The sequence below is a fragment of the Natrix helvetica genome (assembly GCF_964273705.1).
Source record: "Natrix helvetica genome assembly, chromosome: 7".
Lineage (NCBI taxonomy): Eukaryota > Metazoa > Chordata > Lepidosauria > Squamata > Natricidae > Natrix > Natrix helvetica.
The window spans coordinates 74,401,729-74,426,702 of NC_138558.1; the positions used below are offsets into that span (position 1 = coordinate 74,401,729).

At 45.3% G+C, this 24,974-nt stretch overlaps 1 protein-coding gene across 1 annotated transcript in view; it reads left to right on the forward strand.

Annotated features, from left to right (window-relative positions):
- Positions 1–20,786: 20,786 nt before the first annotated feature.
- Positions 20,787–24,974, forward strand: part of TMEM33 (transmembrane protein 33) — a 13,597-nt gene continuing 9,409 nt past the window's right edge. Inside the window, exons 1-3 of the mRNA XM_081959030.1 lie at positions 20,787–20,984; positions 21,873–21,967; positions 23,578–23,765. Of these exons, the coding sequence (XP_081815156.1) occupies positions 20,928–20,984; positions 21,873–21,967; positions 23,578–23,765 (340 nt within the window). The 5' untranslated portion in view covers positions 20,787–20,927. The remainder of the gene's footprint in view (positions 20,985–21,872; positions 21,968–23,577; positions 23,766–24,974) is intronic.

A 24,974-nucleotide genomic window follows, 5' to 3' on the forward strand; every position in this document is an offset into this window, starting at 1 on the left:
CAGTATCCTTCCCCTGGAGTGGGGAAGGAATGGAGATTTTGCAGTATCCTTCCCCTGGTGTGGGGAGGGAATGGAGATTTTGCAGTATCCTTCCCCTGGAGTGGGGAGGGAATGGAGATTTTGCAGTATCCTTCCCCTGGAGTGGGGAGGGAATGGAGATTTTGCAGTATCCTTCCCCTGGTGTGGGGAGGGAATGGAGATTTTGCAGTATTCTTTCCCTGGAGTGAGGAGGGAATGGAGATTTTGCAGTATCCTTCCCCTGGAGTGGGGAGGGAATGGAGATTTTGCAGTATCCTTCCCCTGGAGTGGGGAAGGAATGGAGATTTTGCAGTATCCTTCCCCTGGAGTGGGGAAGGAATGGAGATTTTGCAGTATCCTTCCCCTGGAGTGGGGAGGGAATGGAGATTTTGCAGTATCCTTCCCCTGGAGTGGGGAAGGAATGGAGATTTTGCAGTATCCTTCCCCTGGTGTGGGGAGGGAATGGAGATTTTGCAGTATCCTTCCCCTGGAGTGGGGAGGGAATGGAGATTTTGCAGTATCCTTCCCCTGGAGTGGGGAGGGAATGGAGATTTTGCAGTATCCTTCCCCTGGTGTGGGGAGGGAATGGAGATTTTGCAGTATTCTTTCCCTGGAGTGGGGAAGGAATGGAGATTTTGCAGTATCCTTCCCCTGGAGTGGGGAAGGAATGGGGATTTTGCAGTATCCTTCCCCTGGAGTGGGGAAGGAATGGAGATTTTGCAGTATCCTTCCCCTGGAGTGAAGAGGAAATAGGAATTTTGCAGTATCCTTCCCCTGCCACACACAGAGCCACGCCCACAAAGCCATGCCACGCCCACAAAGCCATAGTAAAAAAAATTGAATCCCACCACTGCTCTGCTCCCAACCTTACCAACTTTTAAGACGGGTGGACATCAACACCAGCTATGGCCTGTGGGGTTTCCTGCATAGTCATTGCTATGATGTTTGGAACAATTTATGATGTGTGTGTGTGTGTGTGCGTGTGTGTGTGTGTTTAAATGGCTAGATTGTTAAAAAAATGCGCGCCCACCATCCTCTCCGTGTCCAGACCCACTCAGGAGGTCACGCCAGCAGGAGACCGATTTGTCTCTCATCAGCTCATTGTTACAACACAAGGCGACAATTTGAAAGGCGAAATCTCCTCCAGGGGCTGTCGGGGGTAGCCTGTACCTCGGCGAGGAGGTCAGGGCCAGTCCAGGGCTGACCAGCGGCCTGAGGAGACGGTCATTGTCCCAGGCCCGACGCCCTGAGGTGGGGATTGCAGCCACGCCATCCATCTTCATCCACTTAGTGCCTGCGTTGCCGGCAAGGGCTTGGCCTGGGCCAGGCCTGGGAGAGAACCATCTCTCTCAACGTCACACATTCATGGCTGAATCACAGAACTGACATTTATTTTTCCTTCTCGGGAGGCTGCTGGCAATAAACGCTCCTTTCTGGCCTAGGAATGGAATCCAGCCTCCTCCCTTGCGCTGGTTTGTCGTGAGGGAAAGAAACTCAACAGGGCAGTGAAGGAGAACCTTTTCGGCACCAAGTGCCCAAACTAGAACACGTGTGCACGCGTGTGCATAAGCGTGTGCAGGAAGTCTGAAAACCTAAACATCAGCTAGCCGGCGCACGGATGCCAGTTTTTTGGCTGTTTTCCAGGCTGTTTTCCGCCCATTTTGGGGACTGTTTTCAGGCTGTTTTCAGGCCATTTTGGGGGCCATTTTCGGCACTCTAGCACCCACAAAGACTAGCTGGCTGGCGCACATGTGCGCATATGCGCACCAGAAACCAGAAGAGCAGCTGGCGACAGCATGTGTGCCCACAGAGAGGGCTATGCGTGCCACCTGTGGTGCTTGTGCCATAGGTTTGCCATCAGGGCCGTAGGGAGTCCCAGCAAAAGTTCTCCCCGGCATCTTTTCTGGCGCCTGGGTTTTGTGCCTGGTGTCTGTTTATTGAAAGCATTGGAATTGATGTCCATCCATCCACTCTGAAGCAGCTCCCACTCGAAAATGAGAAGGACAGGACAGGGTGGGAACTTTTTCCCCGCTTACGACCGTTGCGGCACCTTCCCCCCCCTCCCCCATGGTCACGTGATCCAAATCCAGAGGCTTGGCAACTGACTCATATTTATGACGGTTCCTGAGTGTTCCTGAGTCGTGCGAATCTTTTCGGTGACCTTCAGACAAGCAAAGTCAACAGGGAAGCCCAGGTTTCACTTAACGGCCATGTCGTTTCATTAAACAACAATTCGTTTAACAAGGGTGGCAACCAGAGTCATCAAGGGGGGAAACTCACTTAAGGAATGTCTCATTTAGTAACGTAATTGCAGGGGGCTCAATTGTGGTCGTAAGTCGAGGACTACCTGTAATTCACAAGCCCTTTTTTTCTTTCCTCCTCCTCCTCCCTTCTACCACTGATGTTGTTCCCTAGTAGGGTCATGAAGCATCTGCAAAAAACCTCCAAGTACCCTTCAGTCTCCCTCCTCCTCTTGCTTTTCAGGCGCTTCCTGGGCGCAAGCATTTCTCCGCAACCTTCCCACCCTTCCTGTTGTTATTACCCATCATTTGTCCACTCCCTGCCAGCTTCCTCGCCTCTCTTTGCCCGTCTCTAGCCTCTCCTGCCCCGGGGCAGCCAATCTGTCTCTTCCGCCAAGAGATGCCATATTTCTCCGGCCGTTATTATGACCGCCGGGATGATTAGTTCTCCCCTGCCTGCCTCTTGGACCGCCGCCCTCCGTGCCAAAGCCTCAACCCCAGGACCCGGCCATCCATCTTCCCTTAAGGAGAGACAAAGCAGGGCGGGGAGGGGGCAGTTTCTGGGAAACCCCCCCCCTCCCTCCAAACTTCTGGCCTATTTTGAGCCGAGCGCCTGGAGGAACTACAAGAGGCACGTTGATGAAGGGGGCAGAGAGTGGGTGGGGGTGAGAGGCACTTGGGGGCCTAATTAGGCTTGGAGATGGGGGGGCAGTAGGGACCCGCAACCCCCCTTGAGCTGCAGTTGGGGGGAAAGGCGCCGAGAAGCTAACTGTGCCTTTCCTGCATTCTGGGGCTTTGAACCTGTTCGCCCTCCGCCCTCTTTTCTAGCCATATTGCAACTCCTAAGAGCAAAAAAGATTAGAGAGGAGGGGGGCGTAAGAGAGGGTGGGGCATGGTGGGCGTGGAGTCACCTCTTCCCCAGAGTTATCCAAAAGGGACCTCACCTTTGGGTAGACTCCAATAACGGCACCTCTCTTTCCCCCCACCCGGCCTTCATTCTCCACTCGATTAGGGGGTAATTTTTAATATATATGCAATAAATGTTCACTTTGTTAGATTGAATGACAGCCTTTAATCACGGCAGGGTCTGTCTCTCGCCATCCATTACGGGCAAATGAGGCCTCGCCGGGGACACATTCGGCGTTTGGAACCATTTATTTTGAAAATCGGTGGGTTTGATAAAGCAATAACGATTTGGTTAATCTTGACACTTGGTCTCCAGGGGATTATTATCAGTCCTGTGATTCCCGCCCTCCAGGGACTGCGGGATGGGATGGGGGGGAGGTGTAGGTAGGATGGGGTGGAAGGGAAGAAGATTGGAAAACGGTTCGCGACGGGATTTCATTACAGCTCCTCCTCGGCTTACGACCGGAGCCACGGAGCCCGGCAATTTCCGCCGCAAAGTGAAACACGGGCTCGGTGAGCCTGGCCCCACTTTACGACATTTCTAAGACTATCTGTCTGTCCATCTATCTATCTATCCCATGATCTATTCATCCTATCCCTCCTATTCTCCTATCCATCCATCATTCCATCCTGTCCTTCTACCAATGCATCCATTCATCCATTGCTCTATCTATCCATCCTGTCCTTCTATCCATCCATCCCTCTATTGATCCATTCTATCTCTCCTACCCTTCGAGCTGCCTATCCATCTATCCATCCTAGTTTTCTATCTATCCTAACTTTCCATCTCTCTTTTTCTCTCTCTGTTTATTCCTCCATCTATCTCTCCCTCTATCTCCATCTCTCTGTTTCTATATTTCTCTCCCTCTATCTCATCATGTCTGTGTCTATCTATCATCTCTCTCTCTCTAATCTCTCTCTCTCATCTCTCTCTCTCATCTCTCTCTCTCATCTGTCTGTCTGTCTGTCTATCTCTTCTATCTACAGTATATCTAACTTCTATCTATCTATCTATCTATCTATCTATCTATCTCTTCTATCTATCTCATCTATCTATCTTACTATTGAGCAATCTATCTCATTTATCTATTATCTATCTATCTATCTATCTATCTATCTATCTTCTATCTATCTATCTATCTATCTATCTATCTATCTATCTATCTATCTCATCTATCTATCTTACTATTGAGCAATCTATCTCATTTATCTATCTCATCTATCTATCTATCTATCTATCTATCTATCTATCTATCTATCTATCTATCTCTATTATCTATTTATCAATCTATCTATCTATCTATCTCATCTATCTCATCTATCTATCTATCTATCTATCTATCTATCTATCTATCTATCTATCTATCTCATCTACCTATCTTTCTATCATCTAGAAATGATTGGCCATTGCTTGCTCTCTAGGGTTGAGGCAGAGTGACTGGCCCAAGGGCAGGACTGGGCCAAGGGCAGGACTGGAACTCTGTTTCCAGCCCAACGCTTTAACCACTCCACCACACTCTCAGTAACGCTACTCGTAAAAGATCTGGCAGATTAAAACCGGGATTGTGGTTTGACCTGGGAACGGGGGGGGGGAGGGGGCGATGGAAAGGGGGTGAGGGGGAGAAGCGTCTCCCATCTTTGGGATTGTCTGAAAGGGAAGGGAGGCATTTTTCTTCCTATCATCGAGCCACAGGATCCTAAACTCACTGTGAAACCGCAAATCCATTGCAGCAAAAACAAGGGAGGAAAAAAAAAGGCCTTTGGTGCTCTCTGAGCTTGATGGGTTTTTAAAACAACAACATCAACAACAAAAACAACAACAGCAAACTGGACATTTCATCAGCAAAGCCACTAGACTTTAACATGAGAGCAAACCCCTCTCCTTTCTAACACTGATGATATTACCTAGTTGGGTCATGAAACATCTGCAAGAAAACCACCAAGCTCAGAGAGCACCAAGGACCTCACAATCCTCTCTTCTCCCCTCCCCTTCCCCCCTTTCTTTCTGCAAAGCCCATCCCCTTCTAGCACTGATGATGTTACCTAGTTGAGTCATGAAACATCTCCAAGAAAACCATCAGCTCAGAGAGCACCAAGGACCCCCACAGTCTTCCTCCTCCTCCTCCTCCTCCTCCTCCTCCTCCTCCTCCTCCTCCTCCTCCTCCTCCTCCTCCTCCTCCTCCTCCTCCTCTCCACAAACTCTTCTCCCTTCTAGCACTGATGATGTGACCTAGTTGGGTCTGCAAGAAAGCCACCAATTCCAGAGAGCACCAAGTGCCTCTCATTTCATCCCTGAGCTACAAATATCTTCCCGTATTTTTTTTAAAAAAAACAAGGAAGTTTCTTAGGTTATCCCAAAGACAACCCAAATTATTCTGCGTGGAGAGGCTGTGCAGCCCTCAGATTTCTGACTTTCAGAGATGCATATTTTAACTTTTTACAAATTTATTTATTGAAAGCTTCCGTCGAATCTAAACCAGACCATCGATCTGTCTTTGGGACTTTACTCCTTGGTAACTTTTGCATAGCTCGATTGTGTTTTGAACCCTGAGACGGATGAAAACACTCAGTTTTGTCCTATTTTGTTGAATTATAACCTTTCATTATTATCTTATTTAATAATTCAATGTTGTTTTCATGCCAATCTGTGAATCTTACACCAATCAAGTTCTACATAGCATTCTTTTTACTGCAAATAAAATGTTGGTAGTCACATTTGTTACATTTTAACGAACGTGTATGGTTATGCTAATAATAATACAGAATTATATAACCCTAACCCTAACCCAAATATAACTACGATAAACATTGTTTTATTTGTTTTAAAATTGGATTAGAAAGGGGATTTCTAAAGGTATGCTAATATTCTGGGAGGACAGGAGAGTTAGAATCAACACAACTATGGAGGCGGAGGCCTTCATGGAAAAAAATAAAGTCCTCCTAGATAAACCTGATGATACTATACGGGACATACAGGACACGGGAGGTCCCGGAGCTCTGCTGGAGGGGGGAGAAGAGGCAACATTGAGAAAACTCAGATCACAAAAATGAACTAGAAAATCTGTTTGATATAAAATGATTGAAATTATTTGAAGATAAAAGGTTATATGCTGACAAAATACTACTAAGTAGCAACAATTTAATGTATTAATAAATGAAAGTTATGAGAAGGGGGGGGAGGGCCATTTCCTGCATAATGTAACTGTCAAAATTTGTAACTTTACCCACCATCCCTTTTCCTGATTATTCTTCTTAAAACCAATAAAAGAAATTTTTTTTTAAAAAAAAGGGGGGGATTTTTAAAAATGTAAGTGGCGTAATTAAAAATTAGAAAGGCGAACGATGGAAGATTGTAATTCAGTATAAATCAGTGTATTACTATTAATATTATATAACATAACAAATATGATTATTGGTATTTTGTCTGTACTAAAGGAGCATTATCAAGAATATGGAGATTGGCAAAAAAAAAAATCAATATAGCGAAATATTGAATAATTAAGGAAAGATTATAATTCAACAAAATATGTGTATTACTACTAAAAGTCCATACGATTATTAATTGTGTTGTATAGGAAGAGTATTGTGTTGTTGTTTTTTGTGTACTAAAATGAAACTCACATTGTTCACACAACGATGTGTTTGTAGAAAAATAAAAATAAAAAAACGTTTTTTTAAAAAAAAGAAACACTCAGTCTTGTCCTTTTAACCTTTGATTCGAATCCAATTTACTTAAGTTTTTTTTCCCCTAGTTCCTTATCTGGGGAAGAAATAGACGCAAACATTTCCTTTTATCCCCACTTCTCCATGATCTTATCCTACAGATCTTCGATCGACCTGCTGGCTTGCTCTGAATTCCAGGGGAAATTTCCCTCCGGGAATCTAGGCAGCGAATGTTACCTAATCCGGACAATCTACTCAACAACGGACGGAAAGCCGCATAGGATCGCGCGCAAAGGGGAAAGCAGAGAGGCGCCAGTGTCCAGGGAAAGTGCGCAGCTTGCCCAAGTCGCTCGCCAACCACAAACCGCTTGGGAAATATCAAGAAGATTCAAATAACTGAAGAACGGGGTGGGGAAAATTTTAATGTCCAAGAATCGGAAAGAGCTTTCCCTAACTGATGTTGAAATAAAATTCTTTCGTCTTGCCACCGAATTTTGGATTTATTGTTGTTGTGGTTGTTTTAAAAAGTTATTTTATTTTTATTTTTTTAACATACATATAAATCCAAAGTATACCATTACATCTTAACAAGCATTTAAAAAAAATATTCAATATTATGTCAATTCCTCTTACCATCAAGCCACATCAATTTTCATTTGCTCTTCTGCTTTCCATACACCATATTATCATTATTATTATATACTTTATTCATTAAACATGAATCTCAGCCAACTGAACATTCAAAAATGCATTACAAATACCAGTGACTGGTGCTAACGGTTGATACGGTTTGCTGCCAGCGTCCCAGGTATCAACCAAGGACCTTCTTAAAATATAAGATGTTCCGAGTAACACAGTTTTTTTTGCCGTTCCGCTGGTGTTATTGGAGGAAGCTGCAATTTGTTGATGTATCTTGTAAAATTCTTGGACATGGTGCCAAGTGCCCCGATGACAATGGGTGTCACTCTTACATGCTTCGTCCATAGCCGCTTAGTTTCGATGGCCAGGTATTATTTCATATTTCATGATTTTTTCCTAGTTCTTTTTCTTTGATTGTGGCATCTCCAGGAACAGCGATATCAAATAATGATAATGATAATGATAATGATAATGATAATGATAATGATAATGATAATGATAATGATAATGATAATAATAACAATAACAATAACAATAATAACAACAACAATAACATTATTATCATTATCATTATCATTATCATTATCATTATCATTATCATTATCATTATCATTATCATTATCATTATCATTATCAGTAGTAGTAGTAGTAGTAGTAGTAGTAGTAGTAGTAGTAGTAGTAGTAGTAGTAGTATTTTCATTTGCGGGTGGAAAACCGCACCTCTCCTCTTATGGGATCTACCAAAGGATAACATATATTCCCCAAGTCATCAAACGAGAATGTGAATCTCTCTCAAGCTTAAAAACGACTTTCCTGCATAAAGGCCGTTTTGCGGACGGGGCGGCCACCCCTGGGCGTCCCTTAGACGGCAATCCCTTCGCGTTTTGAACGGATTCGGGTTTGGTTTCGTTTCGGAAGCCGCTTTGCCGGTTCTGCTCATCCTAGCTGAGATCAAAGGGCAGGAGTGGACCGCGAGTGTTACTGGCAAATTGATGATGAGGATAAGGGTGAGAACGATGACAATAACAACAATAATTTTTCTGTGTTCAGTTGATTGAGTTTCATGTTTAATGAAATGATGATTATGACTACGAGAATAACAACAACAACAACATGTAACAGTGACACCCATTGTCATCAGGGCACTTGGTACCATGTCCAAGAATTTTATAAGATACATCAACAAATGGCAGCCTCCTGCAATGACACCAGCGGAACGGCAAAAAACTGCGCTACGCTTCGGGGTTCCACGCTCAGCTGAAGACACACTGAATCAGGGGCGTCCACGGGAGATCCGGATTTCCATTATTTATTTTAAATACGAAAGGTTCTCATGCCAACCTTATTTCGGGGCGCCCAGTTCTCCTTCCCAGGGCCTAGCGCTCTTCCCCTGGGCAGGCGAGTCCTGTTGATTTCGATGGGGGCTCCAGGTAGACCCCAACGAAGGAAGAAGACGTATCTCGAGGAAAAGGGCCGGGGTGGTGGTGGTTGTTTTGGCCACATTCACACAACCTCTTGCCTCCCCTGCTCCTTTGTCTAGCCGACGAAGCTCCCGCCCTTCACACCTGCCGCCTTATTTCGGTTTAAAACGTTTAGGGAGATTCGCACTAAAAGGGCGCAAAGGACCAGCTGCCTGCAAGGAGTATCAACCCTTCCATTCCCCGTCATCCAGTCAGAACTGAAGAAGCTTCTGGGATGAGAAGCGAAACGTCTTTAAAAGAAAAAAAACCAGGAAGTCCTGTGCCTCCTGGGAAAAAAAAAATCACCTTTGGAACAACCAGGACCTGGATGGCTGAGAATCTCTACAGATTTTCAGCTGTACAATTTGGGATGAAAACCCTTGGAATGGGGTGGGAGTAGGAATAGATTTCCAGGGGGGGAAATGCAGACTACAGGAACAGTTTGCACTACTCAAGTGACCCCCGAGGACACAGGGAAACCTCCAAGTGGCCTCAACGACCCCCTAAAACAGTGTTTCTCAAACTTGGCGACTTTAAGTCCTGTGGACTTCAACTCCCAGAATCTATGCTGGCTGGGGAATTCTGGGAGTTGAAGTCCACAGGACTTAAAGTCGCCAAGTTTGAGAAACACTGCCCTAAAAGGATGCAAATGACCAGCTTTCTGCAAGGGGTATCAATCCTTCCATTGCCCACCATCCAGCCAGAGCTGAAGAAGCTCCTTGGGTGAGAAGCGAAACGTCTTCAAAGGAAAAAAGAGTCCAAGTTGCCTCTGGAAAAATAAATAAAACCACCTTTGGGACTTGACTTCGCTTTGGAAGCTAAGAGCCCAACTAAAACGAAGCTCTTAAGCTGCTTTCGGAATTAGCCCGGTGAATTAGTTAGGATCCGCCTAACTAACGCGCTGGAGGTTTTTCCTTCTTCTTTGAAGACGTTTTGCTTCTCATCCAAGAAAGTTTTTCAGCTCTGACTGAATGGTGAGGAATGGAAGGATTGATCCGCATTTCTCGACTGTTAGTCCGGTTCAAGCAGCCCCGGAGCGCAGTTCGGAGCGAGCCACTCTGGATTGCGAGACCCATAAACCGCAGCCAGTTCAAAAGCCCAAAGCTGAGCTAGTTTCCCGTCTCTCCCCCGTTGGCTGGGAACCATGGGAGTTGAAGTCTTGCCGTCTGGGTGTTCAACCAAAGCCGCGAGAAACACCCTCGGCTGGCGTGGATTTCCCAAAATGTTTCTCTGATTGACTTATATCCGCGTCGTGGGAAAGGAGCAGCTGCAACATTACGGGTCGTGGGTCTCACCTCCCATGCCCCTAACGCTCCCTTCACGGCTGCGTAGCCCTCCCCCCCTTTGCAATGCGAGTTGAACCATACAGACGTGGTTTTGGGGGCATAAGATAGGGAACAGATGCGTGTATGTGGGAACGGACTCTTTTGCATTATGACTTAAACGGTCTTCTGTAAAGACTAGGGGTTAACTCCCTCTTGCTGGGGGGGGAGCCAGGCAAGAGGACATGAGACTTTCGGGGTGGGGGTGGGACTGCGCCCGATCCTGAGCCGGGGAGGGAGGCTTTGATCCAACTTTCTTGCGCGCAGAATGAGCCCGGTGATGGCTAAGGGGCTCAGATGAGCGCAGTTGACTTGGGAGTTGACTCTATGCATTTTTCCCGACCCTAGTGTGGTCCCATAATCCTGGGCCAGCCGAGTGTATTGGGAGTCGGAACCTCTCCGGCCAGTCAGGTGTGGCGGCGGTAGCGCGTGCCTAGCAACCTCACTCGGGACTAGTGGCTTTACTCCTCTCCTTTGTGAACACGGCAATCAAAACCCTCCGCTCTCTTCCGTTGGAGGCAAAGGAGGGACTGGCACGGATGGTGTGACCTGGATGGGTCACGAAACGTCCGCAAGGAAACAAGCGAGCTCGCGGCAGCCATCTTGACTTTTTTGACTCGAGCCTTCCAACTCCCCTTCACCCTAACTGGAGCGTCTAAACTGGAAGAGCTGCGAGGAAGGTGGCCTTGCGGCCTCTCCTGCAACGCCGAGCGGCTGTCCTGGATCTGAGCAGCCGTCACTCCGTGGCCCGGTTCCCGCCCTGCACTGAGCGGATCGGCGGGGAAGAAGAGATGAAGGGGGAAAGGGGGAGCGGGGGAGAAAGGAAAGGAAAGGAAACGGGCGGCCTCTTGCGAAGCGCCCAGTTTGGATGGGACTGTCTGTCTGCCTTCCATTTTTTTCTCTCTCTCTCTCTCTTCAATGTCTGTCTCTGCCTCCATCCATCCATCCATCCATCCATTACCTACCTACCTACATACCTACCTACCTGTCCATCTATATCTATCATCTACATTTCTCTTTCTCTCTCTTTCCCTCTCATCTATCATCTCCATTTCTCTCTCTCCAGTGTCTGACTATCTATATCCATCCAACCATCCAACCATCCATCCATCCATCCATCCATCCATCCATCCATCCATCCATCCATCCATCCTCTCTCTCTCTCATCTAATCTCCATTTTCTCTCTCTTCAATATTTGACTTTACTTTACTTTTTACTTTTATTTAGATTTTTTATACCGCCCCCTCTCCCCAAAGGGACTCGGGGCTGTGTACAGTCAAATAAAAACACATCAATAAATAGAAAATACAAACACAAAGAGGAGGCAATAAGAAACTGTACATATCTGAAGTAAAGTAGTTAAAAGCAATATTTAAATACCCTAAAAATACCCAATTAAAATATCTGACAATCTATATCCATCCATCCATCCATCCTCTCTCTGTCTCTGTCTCTGTCTCTGTCTCTGTCTCTGTCTCTGTCTCTGTCTCTGTCTCTGTCTCTCTCTCTCTCTCTCTCTCTCTCTCTCTCTCTCTCATCTAATCTCCATTTTCTCTCTCTTCAATGTTTGACAATCTATATCCATCCATCCATCCATCCATCCATCCATCCATCCATCCATCCATCCATCCATCCATCCATCCTCTCTCTCTCTCTCTCTCTCTCTCTCTCATCTATCTTCCCATTTTCTCTCTCCCCAATTTCTATCTAAATCTATCCATCCATCTATTCATTGTCTGTCTGTCTGTCTGTCTGTCTGTCTGTCTGTCTGTCTGTCTGTCTGTCTGTCTGTCTGTCTGTCTGTCTGTCTGTCTTACAAAAAACAACCAGCTATCACACGTGCCTTGACGGGACCTACATTTTGGCCCCCAGGAAAGCCGCTAACGGGAGACCGGGAAGGTCGGCGTTTGCCCGAAGCGCTGAAGGCTTCAAGGCCCCGCCGGCCTCATCGCTTTTGTTGGGCGACCCTCTCCCGGTTCTTCCCTTCGCGCGGGGAGGCAGGCGGCCGGCCGATTTGCATCGGACGCGCCCTAAAACCCTTTAGCCGGTCCTCGGCGACCCCCGCAATTCGACGAGCCCTATTTTCGGAGCCGGGGGGGGGAGGGAGAAACGATTTAAAAGACTAACTACCCCGAAAAACTGGTCGTTCCAGTCTTCCTTTCCCAATATTCGACATGTGTCAACAGGGGAATTGATCGGGGTCTTTTTATGTTAGTCCTAAACTCTCTCTCCCTCTCTCTCTCTCTCTCTCTCTCTCTCTCTCTCTCTCTCTCTCTCTCTCTCTCTCTCTCTCTCTCTCTCTCCCTCTCCCTCTCCCTCTCCCTCTCCCTCTCCCTCCCTCTCTCTCTCTCTCTCTCTCTCTCCCCTCGCTGTCTTTCTCCGTCTCTATCTGTGTGTGTGTGTGTGTGTGTGTGTTTGTGTGTGTATGTGTGTCTTTGAGGACCTTTTTTTCTCCGAGCCTCACAATGCGGAAAAACGAGTAGGGTATTTAGGAGAAAAGGAACAGTAGAAAGAGATGGAAGGGAAGAAGGAAAGGGGAAGGAGGGGAGGAAGAAAGAAAGTAGAGAAGGGAGGGAGGGAAAATAGAAAGGGAAAATAAAGTGGTGTTACAAGAGGCGGAAGGGATAGTAAATTAAGCAACCCAAACTGTAGATTATAACCTATTAAATGGAATAACAAATGTATAAGAATGACAAATGTAAAGAAGAACAACAATTAGGTGAATGTATACTTAAAATGGTATGTAAGAGAATTTAAAAAAATGGGAAAAAAGAGAAAGAGATGGCATTCACACGAGACCTTTAACCTGGATCGTTACCCAACCAAATTTCCGGTTGTTGTTTTTTTCATTGAGGCTACCCCGCCGGGAAGAACCCCGAAGTTTAACAGGCTTTCCAGAGCATTCCGCTCAACGGTATATCAGCCCCTCCGGGGTACACGGGTTGTGTGAACCTAGCCGCGTAATCCCCGGTTTTTTTCCCTCCTCTTCTTCCTTTTCTCCCGCTTTTCTTTTCCGCCTCTCGCGGCCGCTTCTTCTCACGAGTAACACACACAGAGACCCCGCGCGCGACCGGGCAAAACAACAACAACAACAACAACAACAACAACACACTGACAACCAGCGCCTGCTCGTTTTTCCTTTGCTAACCTGGGTTTTAAAAAGAGGGAACAAATCGCGGGAGGCGAAACGAGGCTGCTCCCCGTTGAATTCTAGACTTTACGGGGAATCAAAATTGCAAAGCCGCGCGCCCTGGATCCGCGCGGAAGAGACTCCGGCTGCGTTTTGCGCAGAGCTAATTTAGAAAACCCGAAATAATCGGGAAGAAGCGAAACCTCACACACACACACACACACACACACACACACACACACACCCGTTCCCGAGCTGTGTTCGAGTGTCAGGGCCTGAGCAAAAGGGGGGCTTCGTTCGGGCGGACCGGTTTTCGTTGAGCCTGGCCAAAATTGGCCGCGGATCAAACCCAACCAGAAGGGGCTCAGCGGGGACCCACACCCCGCTTTATTCCCCCAATGCATCCGTAGAAAGACCTCTTTTTAAAATCTCTTTCCTTCCTTCGGACGGCGAAACCCAACTTTCCCTCGATTTGGGGGATGTTTTTTGGTTGTTGTTGCTGTTGCAATTTTATCCTTGTTACAATGTGTCACTAGGAATGCCTCTGTGTGTGTGTGTGTGTGTGAGAGAGAGAGAGAGAGAGAGAGAGAGAGAGTGAGAGAGAGAGAGAGAGAGAGAGAGAGAATGAAACACACACAGAGATGATAGATAGATGATAGATGATAGATGATAGATGATAGATAGATAGATAGATAGATAGATAGATAGATAGATAGATAGATAGATAGATAGATAGATAGATAGATAGATAGATAGATAGATAGATAGATAGATAGATAGATAGATAGATAGATAGATAGATAGATAGATAATAGAGAGAGAAAAAAGAGAGACAGAGAGAGAGAGAGAGAGACAGAGAGAGAGAGAGAGAGACAGAGAGAGAGAGAGACAGAGAGAGAAACGCGACGATGAGGACAGATGTAGAGAAAGAGAGAGGAGGGAAAGAGGAAGAGGAGGCGGATGGGGGGTCACCTCGATTTGGGGGGATGTCTCGGAAAGGAAAGGCCATTTCAATTCGCGCTGATCCCAGGGGGTCGGACCCCCTCCACTCGCTCGACCCCGAAAAAAAAAACACACACCAAAAGACAAAACTTTCACCCAAGCGCTAAAAATGCCAAGGCGGGCACCTGAGCCCTTAATTTCTCCAGAGCGCTTCGTCCGATTGTAATCTGGGAGGGGACGGCGTTGGGTGGGGGAGAGGGAAAGTGAGAAAGACATTGAGGAAGGGTCTCTCAGACATTCTCCTCTCGGTCCGTCGTCCTCTTTCCCTCCCGGGGATTGGGGAAGAGAAGGCGAGAGAAGCTTAAATCCAAGCCCGCAAGAATTTCTTTCGTCCCGATTGCAGACTGTTGGCAACGGGCTAATTTATTTTTTTTGACTCGGGCGACGCGTTTTTAAAGTCTCTCGCCGCCTTGTTCTCCATAATAAGCGGCGCCTCGGGCTCAGACAGGGAGAAACGCAAACCCAAACGATTCGGATTCCTACCTCCACCGTCCGTGGGAAGCGCTCGGGCGGCGGCGGGCTTGGAAGGATGCGAACGGCGGCTCCCCGACAGCCTGCCCGCCCTTCCCTCGCTTCTCCATTGCTTCTCTTAACCACACAAATGGACCATTTTTGTGCATCTACCGCACCGTTTTATACACGATGAGCCGTCGGTAATAGGATTATTAAACAAAAACCGTCTAAGGCGCTAGCGTTAACCTTTTTTTTCTTGCTTTTCTTTCTCTCTCTCTCTCTCTCTTTTTAAATGGCTAATTAGGTTTTGCACAGGAAAAAAATTAGATTTAACGTGGCTTATAGCCCGCCTGCCTTTTTAGTGGATGCTACAATAATTTGGGGCGGGGGTGGGGTGGGGGGTGGAAAGGCAAGGACTGGTAAAACCCAATTCGGAGAGAGATAATAGAAACAAAATTAACCGTTTTAACATATATTACGGGATCCCCATCCTAGGATCAGGCGAAGGAATATTTTCATGATCGAATATTATATATACATAAAACTAATTATCTCCCCTCCCGCTTTCTGCCTTGATCAATTTGCAGCCTGGAAGGGAGGGGAGGAGTGCCCTCTAGCGGCAGAAGGGAGGGCTGCAAGCCCGGGAATCCGACAAGCGTTTTTGTAGTGGTGTTTGTTTGTTTGTTTTTGCAAACGCGAGGCTTAAAATAAAAATTAAAGATCTGAAACGGGTCAGGAGCTGGCAGAGGACAAAATCGAACGCCTTCATTATTATTTCATGCAGAAAGAGAAAAAAATATTCTGATGATCCTTGCGTTTAGGGATACTTTAGGGACTGAGATCTCGTAGATATCATTCCATTTGCTGGCGTCTTAAAGCATCTCCGCCACAAATCGATAAAAATGAGGCTCATTTATTGCCGGGCCTTTAAAGGTGATACGGAATAGAATAAAATATTCTGCAACATTTTTTCAGTGGTGTTGTAACTTGGAACAGTCACTAAATGAACTATACAAATATACAGTAAATATCCCAGGATAAGGATGCAAGATTGAATTTGGGTCAGTCAGCGAGACCAGATATTTTCTCTAAGAGTAAATCTCTGGTCCAGGTGACTGATCCAGATTTGATCTCACACTAAATGAACTGTTGTAAGTTGGGGACAACCTGTGTTTTCTGCGAAAAAATATTGGCCCATTTCGAAACAGGAGGAAGGAATGGAAAAGAGGACATTTTTAAAAAAATAATGAATGGAATGGAATGGAATGGAATGGAATAGAATAGAATAGAATAGAATAGAATAGAATAGAATAGAATAGAATAGAATAGAATAGAATAGAATAGAATAGAATAGAATAGAATAGAATAGAATAGAATAGAATAGAATAGAATAGAACAGAACAGAATAGAATAGAATAGAATTCTTTATTGGCCAAGTGTGATTGGACACACAAGGAATTTGTCTTTGGTGCAGATGCTCTCAGTGTACATAAAGAAAAATAAAATGGAATACATTCATCAAGAATCATAAGAAACAACATTTAGTGACAGTCTTGGGTTACTAATAAGCCATCAAATTATACTAGGAAACAAATAAAACAATGTAAATCGTAAAGATACAAGCAACATGGTTATAGTCATAAGTGGGAAGAGAATAATAATAATAGGAGTAGGAAGGAAGAGAAGAATAATGGTAATACAGTCTTAGTGAATTATTGACAGTGTTGAGGGAATTAGTTGTTTAGCAGAGTGATGGCATTGGAGAAAAAACTGTCCTTGTGTCTAGTTGTCTTGGTGTGCAGTGCCCTATAGCATCGTTTTGAGGGTAGAAGTTGAAACAATTTATGTCCAGGATGTGAGGGGTCTGTAGATATTTTCACAGCCCTCTTTTTGACTCATGCAGTATACAGGCCCTCCATGGAAGGCAAGTTGGTAGCCATTGTTTTTTCTGCAGTTCTGATTATCCTCTGAAGTCTGTGTCTGTCTTGTTGGGTTGCAGAGCCAAACCAGACAGTTATATGGGAGATCTGATTAAAAAACCCGGGTGGGATGGGATGGGGTAATCCTTATTTCAATCAAAACAAATCTGGGGCAAAAGAAAATATCATTAAATCTTGTGCGTGTCAAATCCAGATGTTCTTTTATCTCAGGTAAATCAAAGCCCACCCACCCCCTTTTTTTTTTTCAAATACACCAGGAAATACAATGGATACAGTTCCTATCATGCAGGTCTAAAATGGTGATTTTTAAATAGATTTTTTTTAAAGAAAACCACCTTTTTCCTTTATTAAATCCATTTTAAAATAAATGCAACCGAGCTAGAAGAGGTTCATTTCCAAGTCAATAGACTGTTGGTTGAACCGTCTCATACAAACCTGGAAATTATGTTTAATATTTATGGCAGGGGTGTCCAAACTTGAGAACTTTAAGACTTGTGGACTTCAACTCCCAGAATTCCCCAGCCAGCATGGCTGGCTGGGGAATTCTGGGCGTTGAAGTCCACAAGTCTTAAAGTTCCCAAGTTTGGACACCCCTGATTTATGGCTTTTTCACAAATGAATGACCCTCTGTCTCTGCTGGAGAACCTCAAGCAAATCTTATTACTCTGAAGTAAGATTTGTTAAATTCAAAATTATTTCGCTCTGCGCCAATGGGTTGCGCTTTGCTTTAAATTTTAAAAAAAGGGGGGGCATCCAAGATTTATTAGTTTGGAAATAAATCCCTTTCAATTCAAGTTGCAGTGGGAAGAAGTGGAAGAAATAAATAACCTTAGGAGGAGTTGCTTAACCTTATATTGTTTACACGGGATATAACATATATGCAACCGTGATGGAGAACCTATGGGATGCGTGCCAGAGGTGGCATGCAGAGCCCTCACTGTGGGCACATGCTCCATCGCCAGCGGCTCTTCTGCTTTCCATAAGCTGGTCAGCTGATCTTCGAGGGCAACAGCGCACTGGAAAACACCCTGAAAATGCCCCAAACCCAGGCTGCTTTTCAGGTTGTTTTCAGACCACATTTTGGCCTGAAAACTAGCTGGAAAATGGATTGAAACCGGCCTGAAAAATGCCCCCAAAATAGTCTGGAGGTTTTGGGGTTGTTTTCCAGGCCGTTTGTGGACCAAAAAACAGCCAGAAAATGGCCAAAACCACCCCCCAAAACCAGGCATGTGTGCGCCAGACAGCTGGTCCTTGGGATTCCGGTGCTCCGGGGCATGCAAAGACCAGCTGGGCAGTGTGCCTGCACATGCCGGCTCAGAAACAGGCACATCTTCCTGGTCAACGGAGTTGCAAGTCCATTCTAGAGCAGTGGTTCTCAACCTCCCTAATGCCGCGACCCTTTAATACAGTTCCTCATGTTGTGGTGACCCCCAACCAGAGCATTGTTTTACGTTTTACGTATTTTTTTAAAAATACGTGTTTTCCAATGGTCTTAAGCGACCCCTGTGAAAGGGTCATTCGGCCCCCAAAGGGGTCCTGACCCACAGGTTAAGGACCACTGATCTAGAGCCAAATACAGTTTGTGCATATATGTGTCTAGACGTTTGTGTGTTGATAGATAGATGATAGATAGATAGATAGATAGATAGATAGATAGATAGATAGATAGATAGATAGATAGATAGACTGATTGATTGATAGATAGATAGACAGACAGACAGACAAGAGGCTAGATGGATAGACAAGACAGACAGAAAGATAGATGTGGATTGTAGAAGACAGTTCTTTAGATAGTTGTCTGTGTGTCCATCTATCATATCATCTATCTATCCATCCTATCCCATCCCATCCATTGTCTGTCTGTCTGTCTGTCTGTCTGTCTGTCTGTCTGTCTATCTATCTATCTATCTATCTATCTATCTATCTATCTATCATCTATCTATCTATCTATCTATCTATCTATCTATCTGGCTTTATCTATCTATCATCTATCTATCTGTCTGTCTGTCTGTCTATCTATCTATCTATCTATCTATCTATCTATCTATCTATCTATCATCTATCTATCTATCTATCATCTATCTATCTATCTGGCTTTATCTATCTATCATCTATCTATCTGTCTGTCTGTCTTTCTATCTATCTATCTATCTATCTATCTATCTATCTATCTATCTATCTATCTGTCTATCATCTATCTATCTATCTGGCTTTATCTATCTATCTATCTATCTATCTATCTATCTATCTATCATCCATCCATCCATCCATCCATCCATCCATCCATCCATCCATCCATCCATCCATCCATCCATCCATCCATCTATCTATCTATCTATCTATCTATCTATCTATCTATCTATCTATCTATCTATCTAGGCAAGACAGACAGTAAGATAGATGGGGATGGTAGAAGTTAGCTATCCCAAGGTCTGTCTGTCTGTCTTTCTTTCTTTTCTCTTTTCTCCTTGGTCCACAGAAAAATTATTTGCATTTTTTATATTGCACTAAATCAGGAGTCCTCAAACTACGGCCCCTGGGACGGATACGTGCAATGAACGCTTGTGTTGCTGCAGAGAGTCTCCCCCTTCGAGGTCTTTTTGTGTGGGTTGGAGGGGGCCAGAAATTCTGACTTGGGGTCTGCTTCAGACTTCTGGTGGGGGGCTTTGGGTGAAGGCTGGAGGGAAATGCTGCTGGTGTTGAAGAGCCGGAGGGCCTCGTTCCAGTGGGACCGCATCATGGCCTGGAACTGGCTGACCATCTCAGCCCGCTGAGCCTCCAGGCGCCGGTACCTGGCCTTGCACTCCCGCAGGTCTTCCCTCTGCTTGGAAAGCCTATGCTCCTAGTCCTCAGTGAGGTCCTTCTGCTGAGCCTCCAATTTGAACTGAGCTGTTTTGCCCACTCTTTCTCCTGGTGGCTGCTTAGCTTCAGCAATGGCTTCCTGTTGAGGCCTTAAGGAGCCCGGGTGGGCAGGCGAGGAGTGGCGGGGCCAGTAGAGGCTGGCGAGGTGCTCCTCGACATGAGTGACATCAAGTTGGCCACGCCCCCAGTCACATGACCACATAGCCACGCCCGCCCAGTCAGTGATTAGGCAGATCATATTAGAGGTCTACTCTGCGGGATATAAAATTATGAATTTATTGGTCACTGAGGTCCGAAAGGCTGATGACCCTCTGGACTAGAAGACCTTTGTGGGCTCTTTGAAGTCACAGAAGGGATTTATGACCGTTTTTCACACTTACGACCATTGCAGCATTCCCCATGGTCACATGATTTACATTCAGACGCTTGACAATTGACTCATATTTACGACGGTCGTAGCGTCATGGGGAGTCACATAATCCTTTTTGTAACCTTCTCGGAAGCAAAAGTCCACGGGGAAGCCGGGTTCACTTAACAACCATTATTACTAATTGAACCACTGCAGTGACTCACTTAACAATGGCGGCAAGGGAGGTCGTAAAATGGGGCGAAACTCAACGCACAAAGGTGCCATTTAGCGACATACATTCAGGGCTCAGCTGTGATCGTCGTAAGTCGAGGACTGGCCTGTGTTTGTTTAATGGTGAATTAGCGAGTATGGCAGGGTTGTGAGATTGGAAGTGTGCGTGTGATTCATTGTGTCATTGAATCAGAATCAAATAAAGTCAATTTTGGGAGTTCAGATGTAATGAATGAATGAATTAATTAATTAATTTGGATTAATTAATTAATCCAAACATTAATTTTATATGCGGGGGGGTGGGAACCAAAAGGGAAAAAAAAAGACACGTGAAAGGAATCTGCAAAACCACGTCGAAAACAGATCAGCAGGGGTTTAGCGGGGAAAGCCCCGCCCATATGCGTAGCCTCGCCCACCGACAGAAAGACGCCGCGACCTGCGCGTCTCAGGAAACTACATCGCCCGGCATGCCTCCCGCCGGCAGCCGGGTTGAAGCGGAAACGGGCGGAGGACGCATGCGCACTACGAGGCGTTAAGGCGGCCAGACTCTGGCGTCTTTTCCCCTCCCTCCCTCCCTCGGCGGGGTCGGGGGTCACGCGCCTGCGCAGAAGCGGCCGCCTTCCCCCTCAGCGTCGCTCCGGCTTCCCTCGCGGTCGGCCTTCCAGCTTCTCCCCTCCTTCGTCGAGCCAGCCAAGCCGGGCGTCGTCGGCCATGGCGGACACGGCGCAGAACGGGCCCATGCAAGGCGGCGCCGGCGGCGGAGCGGTGGTGAGCGGCCGCGCGAGCCCTTCCCCCCCCTCCTCCCCCACCTGTGCAGGGCCGCTCCGGACTACAGGACCCATCGTCCACGGCGCGCGGGGGTTGGAGGGGGGAGATGGGGACGGGCTGTCGTGCGTCCATTTCCCCTCCTCTCTGGCAGGCGTCCCGGGGGAGAGCAGCCGCTGGGCCTCGCGTGGGAGTGGGGATTTCCACGTGGTCTCCCATCCTCTGATTAATAAAGCGACCCGTGGATTGCCGCGTGGACTCCCATCCCTGGATTAATAGAACTGTGGATTTCCACGTGGTCTCCCATCCCTGGATTAATAAAGCGACCCGTGGATTTCCGCGTGGTCTCCCATCCCAGGATTTAGCCGGGTGCTACCGTGGACAGTACTAAAGGAAGATCGCTGATTCCAACCCCACCTTCCATACAGATAATCCTCGACTTACAACTACAGTTGAGTCACAGATTTCAATTGGTAAGCCAGTGAGACAGTGACTAAGTGAGTTTTGCCCGATTTTGTGGCCTTTCTCGCCGTGGTCGCTAAGTGAATCATTGCAGATGATATGTGAGTAACCCGGTCCTTAAGTGAATCTGGCTTCCCCATTGACTTTGCTTATCAGAAGGTTGCAAAAAGCATGATGACCGTCGTAAATATGAGTCAGTTGGCAAGCATCCAAATTTTAATTGTATGACCATAGGCGGTCGTAAGTGTGAAAAATGGTCTTAAGACAGTGATGTTGTAACTTCAAAGGGTTGCTAAATAAACGGTTGTAAGTCGAGGACTGCCTGTAAAAAATGGAATTGCCTGCTGTCTATATGCAGCCGCTCAATATTTGTGGATTTAATGTCAGGCATTGACACTTTTCTGCATGAACTTTTTTCTTTTGTTCCAGCAATTTCTGATGAGTAACAAGTTGGACACAGCAATGTGGCTTTTTCGGATATTCACAATTTATTGTTCAGCTTTATTTGTCCTTCCTCTTCTAGGGTATGTATAATATTTTCTTAAAAAGTCATGGTGCTCCTGGTCCTTAGGTAGCATAGTATCAATTTTAGGGACACAACACCATATAAATTTAGGTTGCATAGTATCAATTTTGTAAAATTAGGTTGCATAGCATCAATTTTATAAAATTAGGTTGCATAGTAACAGTTTTAGGAACACAACACCATAAAAATTTAGGATAGCATAGTATCATTTTAGGGACTCAAAAGAAAGTATCAATAATTTGTAAGATGTTTTATGTTATATTGTCATGAATGGGAGGCAAATACATTGTGTCTAGTTGCTTAAGAGATGTCCATTCAGGAGTTAGCAGTTTGACGTTTCATTGATTTCAAAGGTAAAGATCACATACTGGATTTAATTTGCCAGTTGATCAGTAGAATATGCTTTGAATTGTGCTCAATGGTTTCTAAACATTGCTGCTTTTGATGTTAGCCTTTTCATTTGGCCTGGACAATAATGGAGACATAACCAATTCAGTGTGAGTCAGCGGAGGCAAAACAACATTTCAACATTTCTCCTCATTTAAAACTCTCCTTTTTTTCATTAACATTTTTATTGAGTTATAGAGTATTATAAAATACCAAATACAAATAAATTGAAAAGCAATAGGGGGGAAAGGAGAAAGGGAAGTGAGGAAGATAAAGAAAAAAGAAGCATTGACTTCCATCTCTCTCTCTTATAGTTAAATAAGACATTAATAACATCAAATCACAGCCATTTGCTTTTTCATAATAATATGAAGAAGCTGTTTCTATAAAGATCTATCAGTCTAATCGGTAAAAACCAGAGTCAGATTTTCATTTTTTTCCACTTCAAGCATGAAGCTCAGAAACGGTTTCCGCGTGGAAACAAAAGTTATTTCTTTTCTTTAATCAAAATAGTCAGTTTTGTGATTTCCGCCAACTCCATCAGCTTTTGCAACCTTTACTCATCCATGGTAGGAATCAAAATGTCCTTCCATTTTTGTGCATGCAATAGTCAATAGGTAAAGGTTCCCTTTGCACAAATGTGCTAGTTGTTCCCGACTCTAGGGGGCGGTGCTCATCTCCATTTCAAAGCCGAAGAGCCAGTGCTGTCCGAAGACGTCTCCATGGTCATGTGGCCGGCATGACGCCGAATTCTGTTCCCTTCCCACCAAAGATGGTTCCTATTTTTCTACTTGCATTTTTACGTGCTTTCGAACTGCTAGGTTGGCAGAAGCTGGGACAAGTAACGGGAGCTCACTCCGTTACGCAGCACTAGGGATTCGAACCGCTGAACTGCCAACCTTTTCTGACCGGCAAGCTCAGCTTCTTAGCCACTGAGCCGCAACGTCCCACACACAATAGGGTCATTTAAAACTCGTAAAATATTGCTAACCTATCTTAACACTTATTTTATTCATTTAATGTGCCAGAACGCCACAAAGCTTCACAGAGTATAGAGCCGTTTTGTCTTTCATGGGAGGAATAATATACTGCCTGGATGTGCCGGTTGAGCAGGGCAGATTTCAACACCGCAATGTCCGTGATGCAATTCAATGCTCGTGGGAGGATGACTTGGGAGCAGTAGCTGGTTTGTATGGTAACTTCTCCTTGGATAATTCCCAGGTTGCACGAAGCAGCGAGCTTTTACCAGAGGGCTTTGTTGGCGAATGCGCTCACCAGCGCCCTGCGTCTCCACCAACGGCTGCCACATTTCCAGCTAAGCCGGGCATTCTTATCCCAAGCCTTGTTGGAAGACAGTTGCCACTACCTTCTCTACTCCCTCATCTTCGTTAATTCTTACCCCGTCACAAGTATCCTTTGTCTTTTTAAGAAGGGAAATTTATTTTTATGTCTGGGGAGCCTAAAAGTTGGATCTGCACCTTTGTTGTAGGGCTGAACAGAGCTTAAAGACAATTTAAAGGGTTAAATTCAGTTAAATTAAATTAAATTAAATTAAACCCTATCTTGAGCCAAGGGAGCTATGGGATTTTATAGGAACGTTGAAAAAATAATGATAAAAAGGAAAAGCCACTAATTTCACACACGAGTAATCTTCACAGGCTTCTGTGTAATGGAGTGTAAAAAAATCTGTAGTAAATGAAAGGCTGCAACAAGCTTCCTTTTTCCACTGAAAAGGACAAAAGAAATAAGGATGGTCGGTTAAAAAAAACCAGCACTTTATTTTCTTAATCAAGATAGGATTTATAATAATATACAGGTGGTCCTCGACTTACAATCATTCATTTAGTGACAACGGCACTGAAAACGGTGACTTATGGTCATTTTTTACACTTAACGATCACTGTAGCATCCCCATGGTCAGGTGATCAAAATTCGGGCACTTAGCAACTGGTTCATACTTATGCTGGTGCAACATATCTGGGTTTTTTTCCCTTTTGCAAAATTCTGATGGGCAAAGTCAACAGGGAAGCCAGATGTATTTAACAACCGGGTTACTATCTTATTCACTTAACAACTATGAGAGGAAAGATCGTAAAAGGGGGCAAAATTCACTTAACAAAAGTCTCACCTAGCAACAAAAATTTACAACTGTGGTCGAAAGTCGAGGACTACCTGCATAGTGCTCTGGGCCCTACGCAGAAGTCATGTGATATTTAAAAATGGATTGATTAAATTAATTCAAACGGTTGCCCACATCACTTTCCGTCACCAGGAGGCTTAAAAAGACAAAAATGCAACTTAGAAAGATAGAAATGCAACGAGTCCTTAATTATATTCAACTAGCTGATAACCCAGCATTGCCCGGGTATTTATTTATTTGGGGGGGGGGGGAATGCCCGGACCAAATGTAATTTCTAATGTTGGATTTTCCTCCTTACCAGAGGGAACCCCCTTGGGGAGTACTGTGAAGCTGTTATCATGGCAACTCCCCTGTGCTGTACAGTAGAAGCTATTTTATGGCAGTACAGTAGAAGCCATTTTAAGGCACAACAGACTGTATCTTAACAGAACACACACACCGAGGGGTTTTAGGGATGTCTTACCCCCACAGTATTTTT